Source organism: Ylistrum balloti, unplaced genomic scaffold (genome assembly GCF_031769215.1).
Source record: "Ylistrum balloti isolate Yb309-2 unplaced genomic scaffold, AGI_CSIRO_Ybal_v1 Utg369816, whole genome shotgun sequence".
In the NCBI taxonomy this organism is placed as follows: domain Eukaryota; kingdom Metazoa; phylum Mollusca; class Bivalvia; order Pectinida; family Pectinidae; genus Ylistrum; species Ylistrum balloti.
The window spans coordinates 455,773-468,484 of record NW_026781986.1 but is presented as its reverse complement, the minus strand read 5'-3'; the positions used below and the strand labels follow the sequence as shown (position 1 = coordinate 468,484).

The 12,712-nt window shown below is 34.0% G+C and overlaps 1 protein-coding gene across 1 annotated transcript; it reads right to left on the bottom strand.

Moving 5' to 3' along the window:
• Positions 1–5,149: 5,149 nt before the first annotated feature.
• On the bottom strand, positions 5,150–12,682 carry LOC132544943 (zinc finger SWIM domain-containing protein 7-like). Its single transcript, XM_060208607.1, has 7 exons — positions 12,579–12,682; positions 12,021–12,092; positions 10,967–10,988; positions 10,406–10,508; positions 9,102–9,180; positions 8,240–8,265; positions 5,150–7,611 (listed from the first exon to the last, which is right to left on the bottom strand). The coding sequence occupies exons 1-7, from the start codon at positions 12,595–12,597 to the stop codon at positions 7,507–7,509; spliced, it is 426 nt and encodes a 141-aa protein (XP_060064590.1). The 5' UTR covers positions 12,598–12,682; the 3' UTR covers positions 5,150–7,506.
• Positions 12,683–12,712: the final 30 nt, after the last annotated feature.

The following is a 12,712-nucleotide window of genomic DNA, read 5'->3' as shown; positions in this document are numbered from 1 at the left end:
TAATCAATCTATAGGTGTTTTAATGGGAATTCTGTGGTGAAAATTAATTGTAAATATTGATGAGTGTAGAGGGAACTATGATTCTCAGGGATATTCTTAAAACATTTCTGTCAAGTAAACATTGTTCTCAGTGAGGTTTGTGATTTGTTGAATATTTTCATTTGTACACGTATATGTTTTAATATTAAACCTAAAATTTCTATCTGTGAATCTATATGTAAATATTTGTAAGATGGGAAATGTATTTGAAGTTTTGTCACCTAATTTTGAATTTATTTTAATGTGTTTTGAAATATATTTTAGAGGGTCAGAAAAAAAGCAAACTCTGTATTATTTTTTGTTTATCCCAAATGCTTGAATTGCAGTTATGATTAGAATTTATTTTATACTAAATATTGTATTATCAACATAAATATGATACAGTTATCAAATTTCTATTCCATAAAATAGATTTCATTATCATATTGATCCTGAAATCAGCCAATGGAGCTTACAGACTTACTAAAGATGGAAAAGTGGACTTGCCACGAGATCAGTAAATAGCAAGTTACTGACTTTACTGTAGAAGTTAAAGAGGTGTATACATGTTTGAAAACAAAACATTAACCTATTGCTGAATAAGTATACAGTCAGCAATAATCTGTGCCTGTGTAAGACTTGTAGAAATTGTAGCGCTGAGTCTCTGTCTGATGTGAGAATTCCTTGAATTGTCCAAATTTGAGAACAGTCTAAACACTGTCTGACATTACTGCATTTACTCCAACATGGCCAACATTTTATATAAAATAATGTACAAAAACAATTCCCTCACACACCCTCCCATCCCTCAGCTCCTTTTAAACACATATTAGTTATCTCAACTTTTAAATAGATATTTTTAAATCTCCAAAGTCTCACCTATGGTTACTAGATATCTTTTCCACTTAAATTAAAATTCCATAATCTCCCACCACATCTGTCATTTATAAATGTTTAATATCTTGAGTTACATTTACATTCATCCTTCTGGAGACACAAGGTTTCTTCAACCAGATTTCATTTTGACATTGTTGAAATGTTTCTCAAAAAAGATTTCACTGAGAAATTTTTGGAGATTCATTGAAAAAAATCGATATATTTTCGTGCTCATGAGCATTTTACCAGATCAGTGTGTTGTAATCCATCGATGATCTACTTGCACCGTTGACATATACTGTTTAAGGCTCTGTATAAGAGACCTGTGCCTTGGTTGATGTTGCACACTTTGTGTAGCCATACTTGTGCATCATGCTCTGTGTAGCATGTTTTGTATTCTCCTTACTTGTTCTGTGATCTCTCTGTTTTCTGTGAATAAAAATCTTACTGTCTTTCATTTATCTCCCATGTTAAATGGTAAACCGTCTTCTATGTGTTGACAAATCTGTCCAGTAGTTAAGTAACCTGAAGTGAGGGACATGCTTGAAACAACCACACAATTTTAACATTTCGTTATAGAATATACTGTAATAAAAGTGACATCATCACACATGGGTTTTCAATATTTCTAGCAAGATATTTCAGGAGTGAACTCTTCACAGATTTTCATCACATTTATTGTCATTTTGTTTGATACCAGTTAAGTGTTGTGAATATTTTGGTCCAATACATTTTACGCCATCAATGTTATCATGTTAAAAATTTTGTGATGAAGCATTGAACACTTTTGTATGTTAAGAATCACTGACAAGTCTACAGAGGATTTAATTTGTTGGAAGTTTTAATAGTTGGAGTTTTCTTAATGTTTGAATTTCTATTTAAAGTTGAAGTTGCATAGTTTTGAATATTTTTATTGTTGCTTTTATGTGGATTTATTAGCAACATTTCCAATGGGCAGATTAATTCTCCAGTTTTGACAGGAACAACAGAGTTGAAGTACTTGGGGTTACTCCATTTTTCCCCTCGCTGATCTATCAATGGAGATTGTTGAAGTGGTAACCAGATTTTTTAGAATTTACTCTTAAGTGTACAGTACCAGTGCCCTAGTTTGTTACATATAAGAATTTTGTATAGTTGTATATACATACAAGGTAACATTCACAGAGAGGTACAATATATTTTTGTGATATTGTTGAAAAATTTGTTAGAAAAAAACCATTATGCATGTGTATATAAAAAAAAAATTGAGGTTTTACCACACATTTGAACATTTTAATGTATATATACAAATGTAAATACAATAAATTCAATAGTTTTATATCTAAATGTAGTTTGTTTGTATATCAATGCACAAAGAAATTAACAAAATGAGAGGAAAATGGTTTCTCTTATTTTGGGACACGAGTATCCATGCATTACCCTGTCATAACAATTATTGATATCATAGCAATAATTGGGTGACATAACCATTCCCGGCATTATCAATTATATTTATCTTAATTCAGATTAAATTAAAATACAATGTAGTATTATTGTAAGTTAGTTACAACAAAGAGTCTTCTTCCATCATATATACCAGCAGTTGCTTACTGTGATGTTGTGTGAGATGAATTGAGAAAAGGAATCGGGTATTCTCAGTAAAACTTATTCTTTTTGTAGACTCAGGCAGTTCCTAGCTATTTTCAGTATTTCACTGCTGGAAATTTCATTATTTCACTGCTGGAAATACATCTACAGTTAGTAGCATTTGTTTAATTAATACTGTAGATGTAAATATTTTAGCCTTATTATTACACGATTAGTCTTATTCAAGCACGCTAAGTAATGTGCTAAAAATTTAATTTAACTAATTATCGCTACTAGATATTGTTTATATCTAGCTATTTCCTACTGATGGACAGATTCATTATTGCTCTAATTTACGAAGTGAAAATGCACAAAGATTGCACTAAGTTAAGTATATTTATAATACTGTGACATTTGGTGAGTTTATTTCCCTGTGAACAGCCAGGGTCATTTTGAGGGTCTGGGGTCTCCTTATCCAAAAACTACCTCATAGCAACCTACAGGAGGCATGTTACATCCATAGCAATAACAGTAAAGTGTGTTGCCCGAGAGCACAACAATGCCAGCACAGACAGGTTTGTTTCTTGGCTTTCCTAGAAACACAAAACGCCAGGAGTTGGAATGGCCTAACCACATATATAGAGAATACATGGCCAGTGTCTTAAAATATAAGTTGTGTTTTGGCGATGGTGAAGATAGACAAAATTAGTGAGCCACTTTTGTCTTTTAGTCCCGAGCCAAAATACAACTGATGTTTTTAAGACACTGACCATGTATTCTATTTATCTTGCAACATTGATTGAAAAAAATACTACTGAAACTTAAACAGTTTTGTTGTTCAATCTGTGTTTACCTGACATTGATGTTATGTTGACTTTTGCCTGATGACTGACGCCAAAATAAAAAAAAAATAGTTCCAAACTTCATCAGATATAACAGTGATTTAATGAATTTTCATAAATCAGCTTGTTCATTACAACATGTTAAATTGCTTGTTTCAACAACAATTCTGCCAAATTACCTTGGGTGCTAAAATACAGCTGTTTTCCATTACTGCAGAAAAAAGCAAAAATACATTTTGACAGGTATCGCAGAATGGGGAGGATATTTTCATCAAGCTTTTTTAAACTGGTTGTTAGTTTTCAGGTTATTCTGTAAACTGCTTAAGTTTAAACATGAAATAAGATTATCTGTTGCAATGAGAATCATGAATGAATCCAATAGTAACACGGAAGTACCTCTTGAAATTCTCTTTTCATCCCCCAGGAAACATGTTTGCGAGGGATATTAATTTGGGCTTTGTGCGTCCGCCCAAGGGCTTTTCCAGGCTATAACTTTTCCATTCATCTCAACTTCAAAAACTTGCTGTATATATCATATTAGTGTCGTAGTTGTGCCTTTTGCTATTGACATTTCATTATTGATATTGTTTTACCATGGAAACAGCCAAAAACACAAAAAATTAGTGTTTACTTTCCTTTCCAGGCTATAACTTCAAAAGTGTTCAACTCAACTTAACAAAACTTGCTGTATATATAAGGTTAGTGTCCGATTTGTGCCTTTTACTATTATTTTATTTTTGTCCGTTACCATGGAAACCAAGGGCTGTCAGGGATGGTTTATGCTCCCCAAATGTGACAATATTTAAGTATGAAAAATAATAAAGGGTAATAAAAGACTTTTAATTCTTGTGCACTACCCTCCTTCTTGTTGAGATCTATCTGACAATGAAGTTTCAAGATGATGCCTCATAGTTTTAGTGTAATGCTCCATACAAAATTTTCACCTAAGAAAAATAACAAAGGGCAATAACTCCTAAATTATTCAAAATTCAAAGTTTCATGTTGATACCTCATAGTTTTAGTGTAATGCCTGGACAAAATTTGAAAATGAAAAAAAAACACAATAACTCCTAAATTATGCAAAAAGGGTGATGATTCTGGTGCACTGCACTTCTTGTTGGGATCTAAGTTTTATATTGATATCTCCTAGTTTTTCACGTTTTATGCTCCAGAAAAAATTATCGTGGAAGGACAAATGTACAGACAAAGGGATAACTATGCTCTCCCTTTAGTGAACATAAAAACACAAAACTAGTGAATCTTTCCTTTCCAGGCTACAACTTCGGAACCATTCCACTCAATTCCACATAACTTTCTGTATATGTTAGGTTAGTGCCCTAGTTGTCCCTTCTCTTATTGAGGACATTTTATTATCTTTTTTCTATTAAAATCAAATACTCCAATAGCCTACCAAGTGTTGTATAATTTTCTTCATGGACAATACCAAGCTCAATTCAAATATCAAGTCAAACACACAGAATCTAAGATATACACTCTTTCCATAAGGTTGATATATAATATATATATCTAAAACATTGACATTTAGGAGATGCAAGGAAATTTAATTGATAATCGACAAAATAAAACATTACATTTTGCACTAGCACTTTCGCTTGACTTTATTGGATCTTTAGGTGATATTAGTGGTAAATAATTGAGTGACATCACAAATTGTTAAACCGATATATAGATATATATATCACATTTGGATTTTACACCAACAGTTGGGCGAGTGTGATAATACTTCATTTTGCAGCTCCTTGTTGTTTTAAAACATGATAATGTTGATCACAACATCATTTCGATAAAGATCATGTGCCAAAAAACTTTGAAAATTGGTTCTTCTATTCAAATGTAACAGAATAACTTTTTCACACACATATGACAACACATTACAATAACAGGTACCTGGGTTCATTCATATAGCCAACCATGGTGACATCTACATATGACAACACATTACAGTAACAGTTACCTGGGTTCATTCATATAGCCAACCATGGTGGCCTTTGGTCATTATGTCAAATTTACCTTGTTACCTGGATACTAAATATGTAATCCTTATTCAGTACTCCAATCTTATATCAGTATATCTAACATGTTGGCGTGGTGCATGTAATTTCTTATATGATGTAACATTGATTTTCCTTGTCCATCTCTATAAAAGCTGGTAAGAAATTGTATTAAACAGTCGATCTCTAGGACGTACATCCCTACGTCCACACACCAATAAACTTCTTAAACAGACAGTCCTGGGCTCAGTCATATTTACAACCGACACACAAAGAAAGAGGACTAAAACATCATACCCATACCAAGAAATATAATAATAACTAGGCATATTGATCACTTATTACAACTTTACAAGATTTTATGTATATAATTGTATAAACTAAAAAAAAGGAATGGAAAAATATGAAAATTGAGATTAATCTCTGTTAGCCAAAAGACTTCAAAAAAGTCAATTCTATGGAGTTCTTGTACTAGAGTACAATTATTTTTTTGCAATATGTGTATTTACATCAACAATCCTAAAAAATTTATTCAATCTCTTGCAAACACAATAGAACTTGTTAAGTTCATTTGTTAGTTTTATCGCCCTGGGAAAAATCAGGGTCAATTTGAGGCAGGGTTTCTTTGTAGTAAGTAGCTGGTGGCTACCTCACTGAACAACATACAGGAGGCCCATTACATGCCATCTTGAGTAATTAAGATAAAGAGTTTTGCCCTTGCACAAAACCAAATCAGCGCAAACCATTCTGTTCCTTAGCTTCCTGCAATACACAAACTGTCAGAGATATGAATCAAGCCACACACCACAAATCTTCACACAAGATTACACAGACCATAGTACTGATCGACTGAGCTATTGCTGGCTCACAGCCATTCTTCTAGTAAACTTTTGGCCTTAAAAAAATGTCGAAAAACTGACTATTACATCTTTAATACAATTAATAATGTTTTTTAAATGTATTAAAAAGTTCTAACTTATTTCGTGTTTGATCCAGGAATGATGACAATGATGACACTGATCAATTCCTTCTAATACTACACTGTAAACTCATTATATCTGATGAGTGATTAATGTTCATTTATTTCATGGGTTGGTTGACTTAATTCCCAAATTCATATGTCCACAAATTCTTGAAATAAGTAAAAAAAAATTTTTCAGCTATGTTTATCCATGAAACCAAGAGACTCTAAGCATTTTTTTTGAAAAACCACGAAAATTGAGCCTCACAAAACATAAGATTTTACAGTATATATTAACCATCAATTTGCTTATAAATTGGTATCGATTAGGGTGTATAACACAATAATTGCACACCAAGATAATTAGAAAATCATTCATATATAAAAGATAAGATAATTATTATCTTACAAAAAAATTACATTTATTACAATCTTTGTGTATACATTGTTGTTCTCATCTCACTTTTATACATGTCCATCAGTTAACTAGATCATGTACTATTTCGAGGTGTAAACGTAATCTGTCAAAGTCAGCTATAACCATAACTATCTACTGATGTGGCTGTGGTCAATCTATGCTGGTGATGACCTCAACATGCTCTCTTGTAGCTGTGGTCAATCAATCTATGCTGGTGATGACCTTAACATGCACTGTTGTGGCTGTGGTCAATCAATGCTGGTGATGACCTTGACATGCACTGTTGTGGCTGTGGTCAATCAATGCTGGTGACGACCTTAACATGCACTGTTGTGGCTGTGGTCAATCAATGCTGATGATCACCTTAACATGCTCTCTTGTGGCTGTGGTCAATCTATGCTAGTTATGACCTCGACATGCTCTCTTGTGGCTGTGGTCAATCTATGCTGGTGATGTCCTTGACATGCACTGTTGTGGCTGTGGTCAATCAATGCTGGTGATGTCCTTGACATGCACTGTTGTGGCTGTGGTCAATCTATGCTGGTGATGTCCTTGACATGCACTGTTGTGGCTGTGGTCAATCAATGCTGGTGATGACCTTTACATGCACTGTTGTGGCTGAAGTCAATCAATGCTGGTGATGACCTTGACATGCTCTCTTGTGGCTGTGGTCAATCAATGCTGGTGATGACCTTGACATGCTCTCTTGTGGCTGTGGTCAATCTATGCTGGTGATGACCTTGACATGCTCTCTTGTGCCTGTGGTCAATCAATGTTGCTAATGAACTTGACCATTTCCTGTGTTGTATGTGGTCAATCAATGTTAGTGATGACCTTGACCAATTCCTGATTAGAGACTTGTAACTCCTTACACAGATCCATAGCAATTGCCAATCTGATGGCTAAAGTGTGTTTACACTGCAACATATAAACAAAATTGAAATCAAGTTTCATGTTTAGTCTTAGCGACTGACTGAAATACAGCAATGAAAATGAGCACCTGGATCTGTTATCCAAAAGTCATTCACAGTTTTATTGACAGAGTGTGATATCTGATTTCTAAGAATAAAAAATGTGTTAGTATCTTTTTCATCCAAGAAGTTTTCAGTGTGAAATGCATTACCTTCAACTGAAAGTCAGCTGAGGGCCTGGGAAGCTTAATTACTAAAGAATGAAATATGCTAGAAACTTGTTCCCATAAAATAGTACCTCAAGAGAGTATCCATGGTGAATTACACAATGCAGTATTTTAACTTAAACTAAGACAACATAAAATAAGGATACATACTCAGTAAGGACTTGTCTTAACAGTTTGAAAGGGCTATCAGTATTATGTTGACAGGAATTGATACATACCATTTACCAAAAAATAAGAACACTAACTCAGTAAAGACTTGTCTTAACAGTTTGACAGGGGTATCAGTACTATGTTAACAGGAATTGATACATACCATGATGTGAAAAATAAGGACACTAACTCAGTAAAGACTTGTCTTAACAGTTTGACAGGGGTATCAGTATAATGTTAACAGGAATTGATACATACCATGATGTGATCCTGCTTCAGCAGTACTGAAAATAGATGTGATACAAGATCATTCACAAACATATAAACTTTCTTTAAATGTATATGGTATTAATATACTGACAAACAGAAGCAATTTGACAGCAATTATTTCTTATATTTCAGTTGGCAGATAAACACGGTGTAGTAAATCTTTGATTTGATCCATTAATACAAAGTGTCAAATCACCCTTTACTCCTAATGTAGAGAATCAATACTAATGTCATATGGACGGATCTTTGGAAAGTCAGGAATCAAAAATAACAACAATGTCTCAGGGATCAAATCTTTGACAAAGAATGGATTAACTTTGTATTTCTAAACAAATCTGACATCAAAGTTGTCGTCGATATGATGTGACGGCAGAGTGTCATCCTTCCTTATCAAGATAAGACAATCTTTGACTCTGAAAACTATCTTTGCAATTAAGTCGTTCCTACATGTAATTATAGTCAATATAACTACAGGTGACATACTGGTGAATCTTTTATAACTTTTCCAGATGGCAGACATACAAATGTATGGATTATAATTTTATTTAGAAAAGACATTTTATTATTTACTTGTATATCAGCGACAAATTTCTGGACAATGTTAATTAGCTGTCTGGTTATACTTTGCAAAATCATCATCTCAAACAATGGAGTTAATTCAGTGATGGGCAAAGTCATATTGTAGAATGACCAGCAGGAGCATTTGGACATCATTAATACACTGGGACCAGTTGTATTTATAACGTCATAATAACAATGGCTCTCGTGTACTGTTGTAATGGTATGTTGGCAGGAAAATATAAATATACATTAGCTGTTGGGCAATTGAAAAACACAAACAAATCGGCACCTGAGTATCTGTAAGCTGGACACGAACAGTAGGTACTGGTGGTCAGACATGTGTACGGTGTCCCTGAACTTCCTACCACCTGTAAACATCAACAATTCAAACTGATTATTAAGTAAAGGAACAGTAGATACTGGTTGTCAGACATGTGTATGATGCCCTCAAGCTTCCTACCACCTGTAAACATCAACAATTCAAACTGATTATTACATACAGGAACAGTAGATACTGGTGGTCAGACATGTGTATGGTGTCCCTGAGCTTGCTACCACCTGTAAACATCAACAATTCAAACTGATTATTACATACAGGAACAGTAGATACTGGTGGTCAGACATGTGTATGGTGTCCCTGAGCTTGCTACCACCTGTAAACATCAACAATTCAAACTGATTATTACATACAGGAACAGTAGGTACTGGTGGTCAGACATGAGTATGGTGTCCCTGAGCTTGAAACCACCTGTAAACATCAACAATTCAAACTGATTATTACATACAGGAACAGTAGACACTGGTGGTCAGACATGTCTACGATGTCCTCAAGCTTCACTACCACCTGTAAACATCAACAATTCAAACTGATTATTATATACAGGAACAGTAGATACTGGTGGTCAGACATGTGTACGGTGTCCCTGAGCTTCCTACCACCTGTAAACATCAACAATTCAAACTGATTATTATATACAGGAACAGTAGATACTGGTGGTCAGACATGTGTACGGTGTCTCCAAGCTTCCTACCACCTGTAAACATCAACAATACAAACTGATTATTATATACAGGAACAGTAGATACTGGTGGTCGGACATGTGTATGATGTCCTCAAGCTTCACTACCACCTGTAAACATCAACAATTCAAACTGATTATTATATACAGGAACAGTAGATACTGGTCTCAAAACATATGTACAGTGCTCTGAGCTTCCAAACCCTTATAATGCATCAACACAGACATAGTTGATAGAAGCAATCAATCATTGAGGATATGTATCTCAGATTGAGATACTGACCTAAGACTTAGTCTGTGATCACCAAATCTCATGGAGATAATACAAGTTTTTTTTCAAGGTTTCTTAGGGTCCATTGAAATTCTTAAATGTTTAAACCCAATCCACAAAATTGCAATTTTCTCCTGAAAATTTCCTCCCAAATTCACCAATTTTCTTCCCAAAATGAGGCAAAATTACCCCCTCCAAAACCAGTGAAAAACATACCTGTTATATCCAGGAGATGTTACCTTGGACTTAGATGTCTACATTCAAGTCAGAGACATTACTAACAAAGCATTAAATATATTGTACCTGATAAACGATACGTCCACTAGGAGATGAGATCCGAGTCACATTGCGTTGATCAACCAAATCCAGGGCTGGAAGTAGGGTGGTTTGGAACACAAACTGTAATCTAGCCACACAACAGTGAGTATTACTATAGATAGTCAAAAGTGTAACTGGTTATACAGAATCACACTTAACACTTGATATTTTTATACTAATCTATAGCAGCTACTATGGTAATGCCATTTAGTTTAGTTATGTTATTTTACCTCCTTCAAAAATGTAATTAGATTTTCCAGCATATTTTGAAAAAAAATCACTTTAAGTTGAAATTCTATTTGCTCATTACAAATAAAGTGAAAAAGCTCTTCTTAGCAGCCGCACATCAAAAAAATTGATAATTTTCTTCAAGAAGGAAGGACAAATCCTAAATCTAAACCAATTCTGCTTTCAGCAAAACAAAATCGAATTGCTTCTCAAATTTTACTAAGAATGAATGTGAGAAAAATATATTTCAAAAATGCTTTCCAAAACTCACAGGAAACTGCAATGCTGATTACTAATGCTAAATATAACCATACTCACGCAGAGAGAATTTCATCCGTTACTGTAAAAACAATTGAAGACATCATTAAATCATCTAAGTAATATACTCCTATATCCGTGTCTTCATCATATATTCTTTGTAAAATGTCTCATTCAAGAGCAAGCTCATTTTATTTGGCATAACTAAATCTAATACTGTCAAATAATAGAGTCTTATTTTATCTGTATCATTACAGGACATATAACTCAATGCTGTTTATAAAAAAATAAAAGTAGAAAGGATGAGGCACAACACACATGGATCTGCCGCATAGTGTTGTTACTCAATGTTGTTTATGTTTATACAGACTAACACTTATTCTTTCAAACTTTTATAGTAATTAAGATCTTTCTTTTGGGGCCCCAATGGAAATAAGCTGTTCTTTAGCTTTGATGGGATATCCCTGGTAAACTCTACTGTATACAATATAGTGTATTAGGAGTAAGGTGGAATAAAACACCTTGTCCCTACCAAAGTTGGAAGTAGTGACCCTTTGGTCTCTAGCGGACATTCTACCACTTGACAAAAGGGAAATTATCACTATAGCTGAATCTAGTAAGGCAACCTATGCTCTCAGCTTCTACAGTATTTCATTTCGAGATTTTACGAATACAATGATAATTACTGCAATATGTACCGGTGTAGTATAGTGAAGTGAACCCCCTTGCCCCACCTAAATTTCTCCATCCCAGACCTATTTTTTGTTATTTATATGACTGAATCAGGGTAAATAGCCAAAATATTTGTGAAAAAAAACATTATTTTTCAGTTTTATTATGTTTGGAGGAACTTAATTAATGAAAGTGATAAGAAATTAAGTGCAGAAACATTTACTGAAAACAAAATATAAAGTGGCTTCACTTTACCATGGGGGATAGGGGGAGGTTCATTTCACCATAATGGTATTTTAACACCGCTTCATTAACAGTACTCAAACTTTGATATTTGTATATGTACCACACCTTAACCCAAATAAATATTATTATCATTATGTTCATCAACCTGTGAAAATATGTAATATGACCGATTTATGTATGTTATCTTCAAACTTACATTTGCCTGCTGACTTGTACGAATGTTCAACTTCTTTCAGCAGCTGTTCAGTCACCGAGTTCAAAACTGACCCTAAAACAACCATTCAGATCTAAAGATGGCAATTTCAAAACGAAAAAACATCCCGCTTTTTTATTATTATTTTGATATGACAGAAAAAGAGTGAGTATGAAGTGGAACAAACACTTGAAAAAAAGCATTTGTCAGGTTTGACCACCTCATCAAGTGTTAATGGGATTGATTGCAAAGAGTTGCACTGAAAATATGTCAAGACCACAGAAAGCTAACGATGCTTTGGACATGCCCAAAGCAAACTACGCTAGCAAGTTGATAGTAAATCTATTAATCAATCTAAATTTCTTATAACCAGCGGTGAGACCTATTCGTTAGTCCTAAATAACATCGGAGCAACAGTAGATTATGTGCTTAAGATAAGCTTAAATCATCAGTTCAGATTTTGCTGAATGGATTTACAGTCACTTCGGCCCATGTGAATGTCGGCCTAAGTTATCTCGAACGATATGGTCGAACCAGAGATGTATATTATACTTATTTTACCTGCACTAGAATCGCCCATTCCCTAGTTGATGATAAAACAGGTGTCAGCTTGAACTGCAGCAAAATGTCAGCGTGTTACACTTAAAATTCGTAAACTGCAAAAAGTTTACCAGAATGAATCTAAGCGGGGAAAT

Excerpts from the sequence above, each read along its gene's own strand:
- LOC132544943 (XM_060208607.1), bottom strand. Across the intron at positions 10,989-12,020 it reads GTACAAGTCAGCAGGCAAAT|TAACGGATGAAATTCTCTCT; the intron begins GTAAGTTTGAAG and ends TTGTTTTTACAG. Across the intron at positions 7,612-8,239 it reads TGAAGCAGGATCACATCATG|TGTAAACACACTTTAGCCAT; the intron begins GTATGTATCAAT and ends TATATGTTGCAG.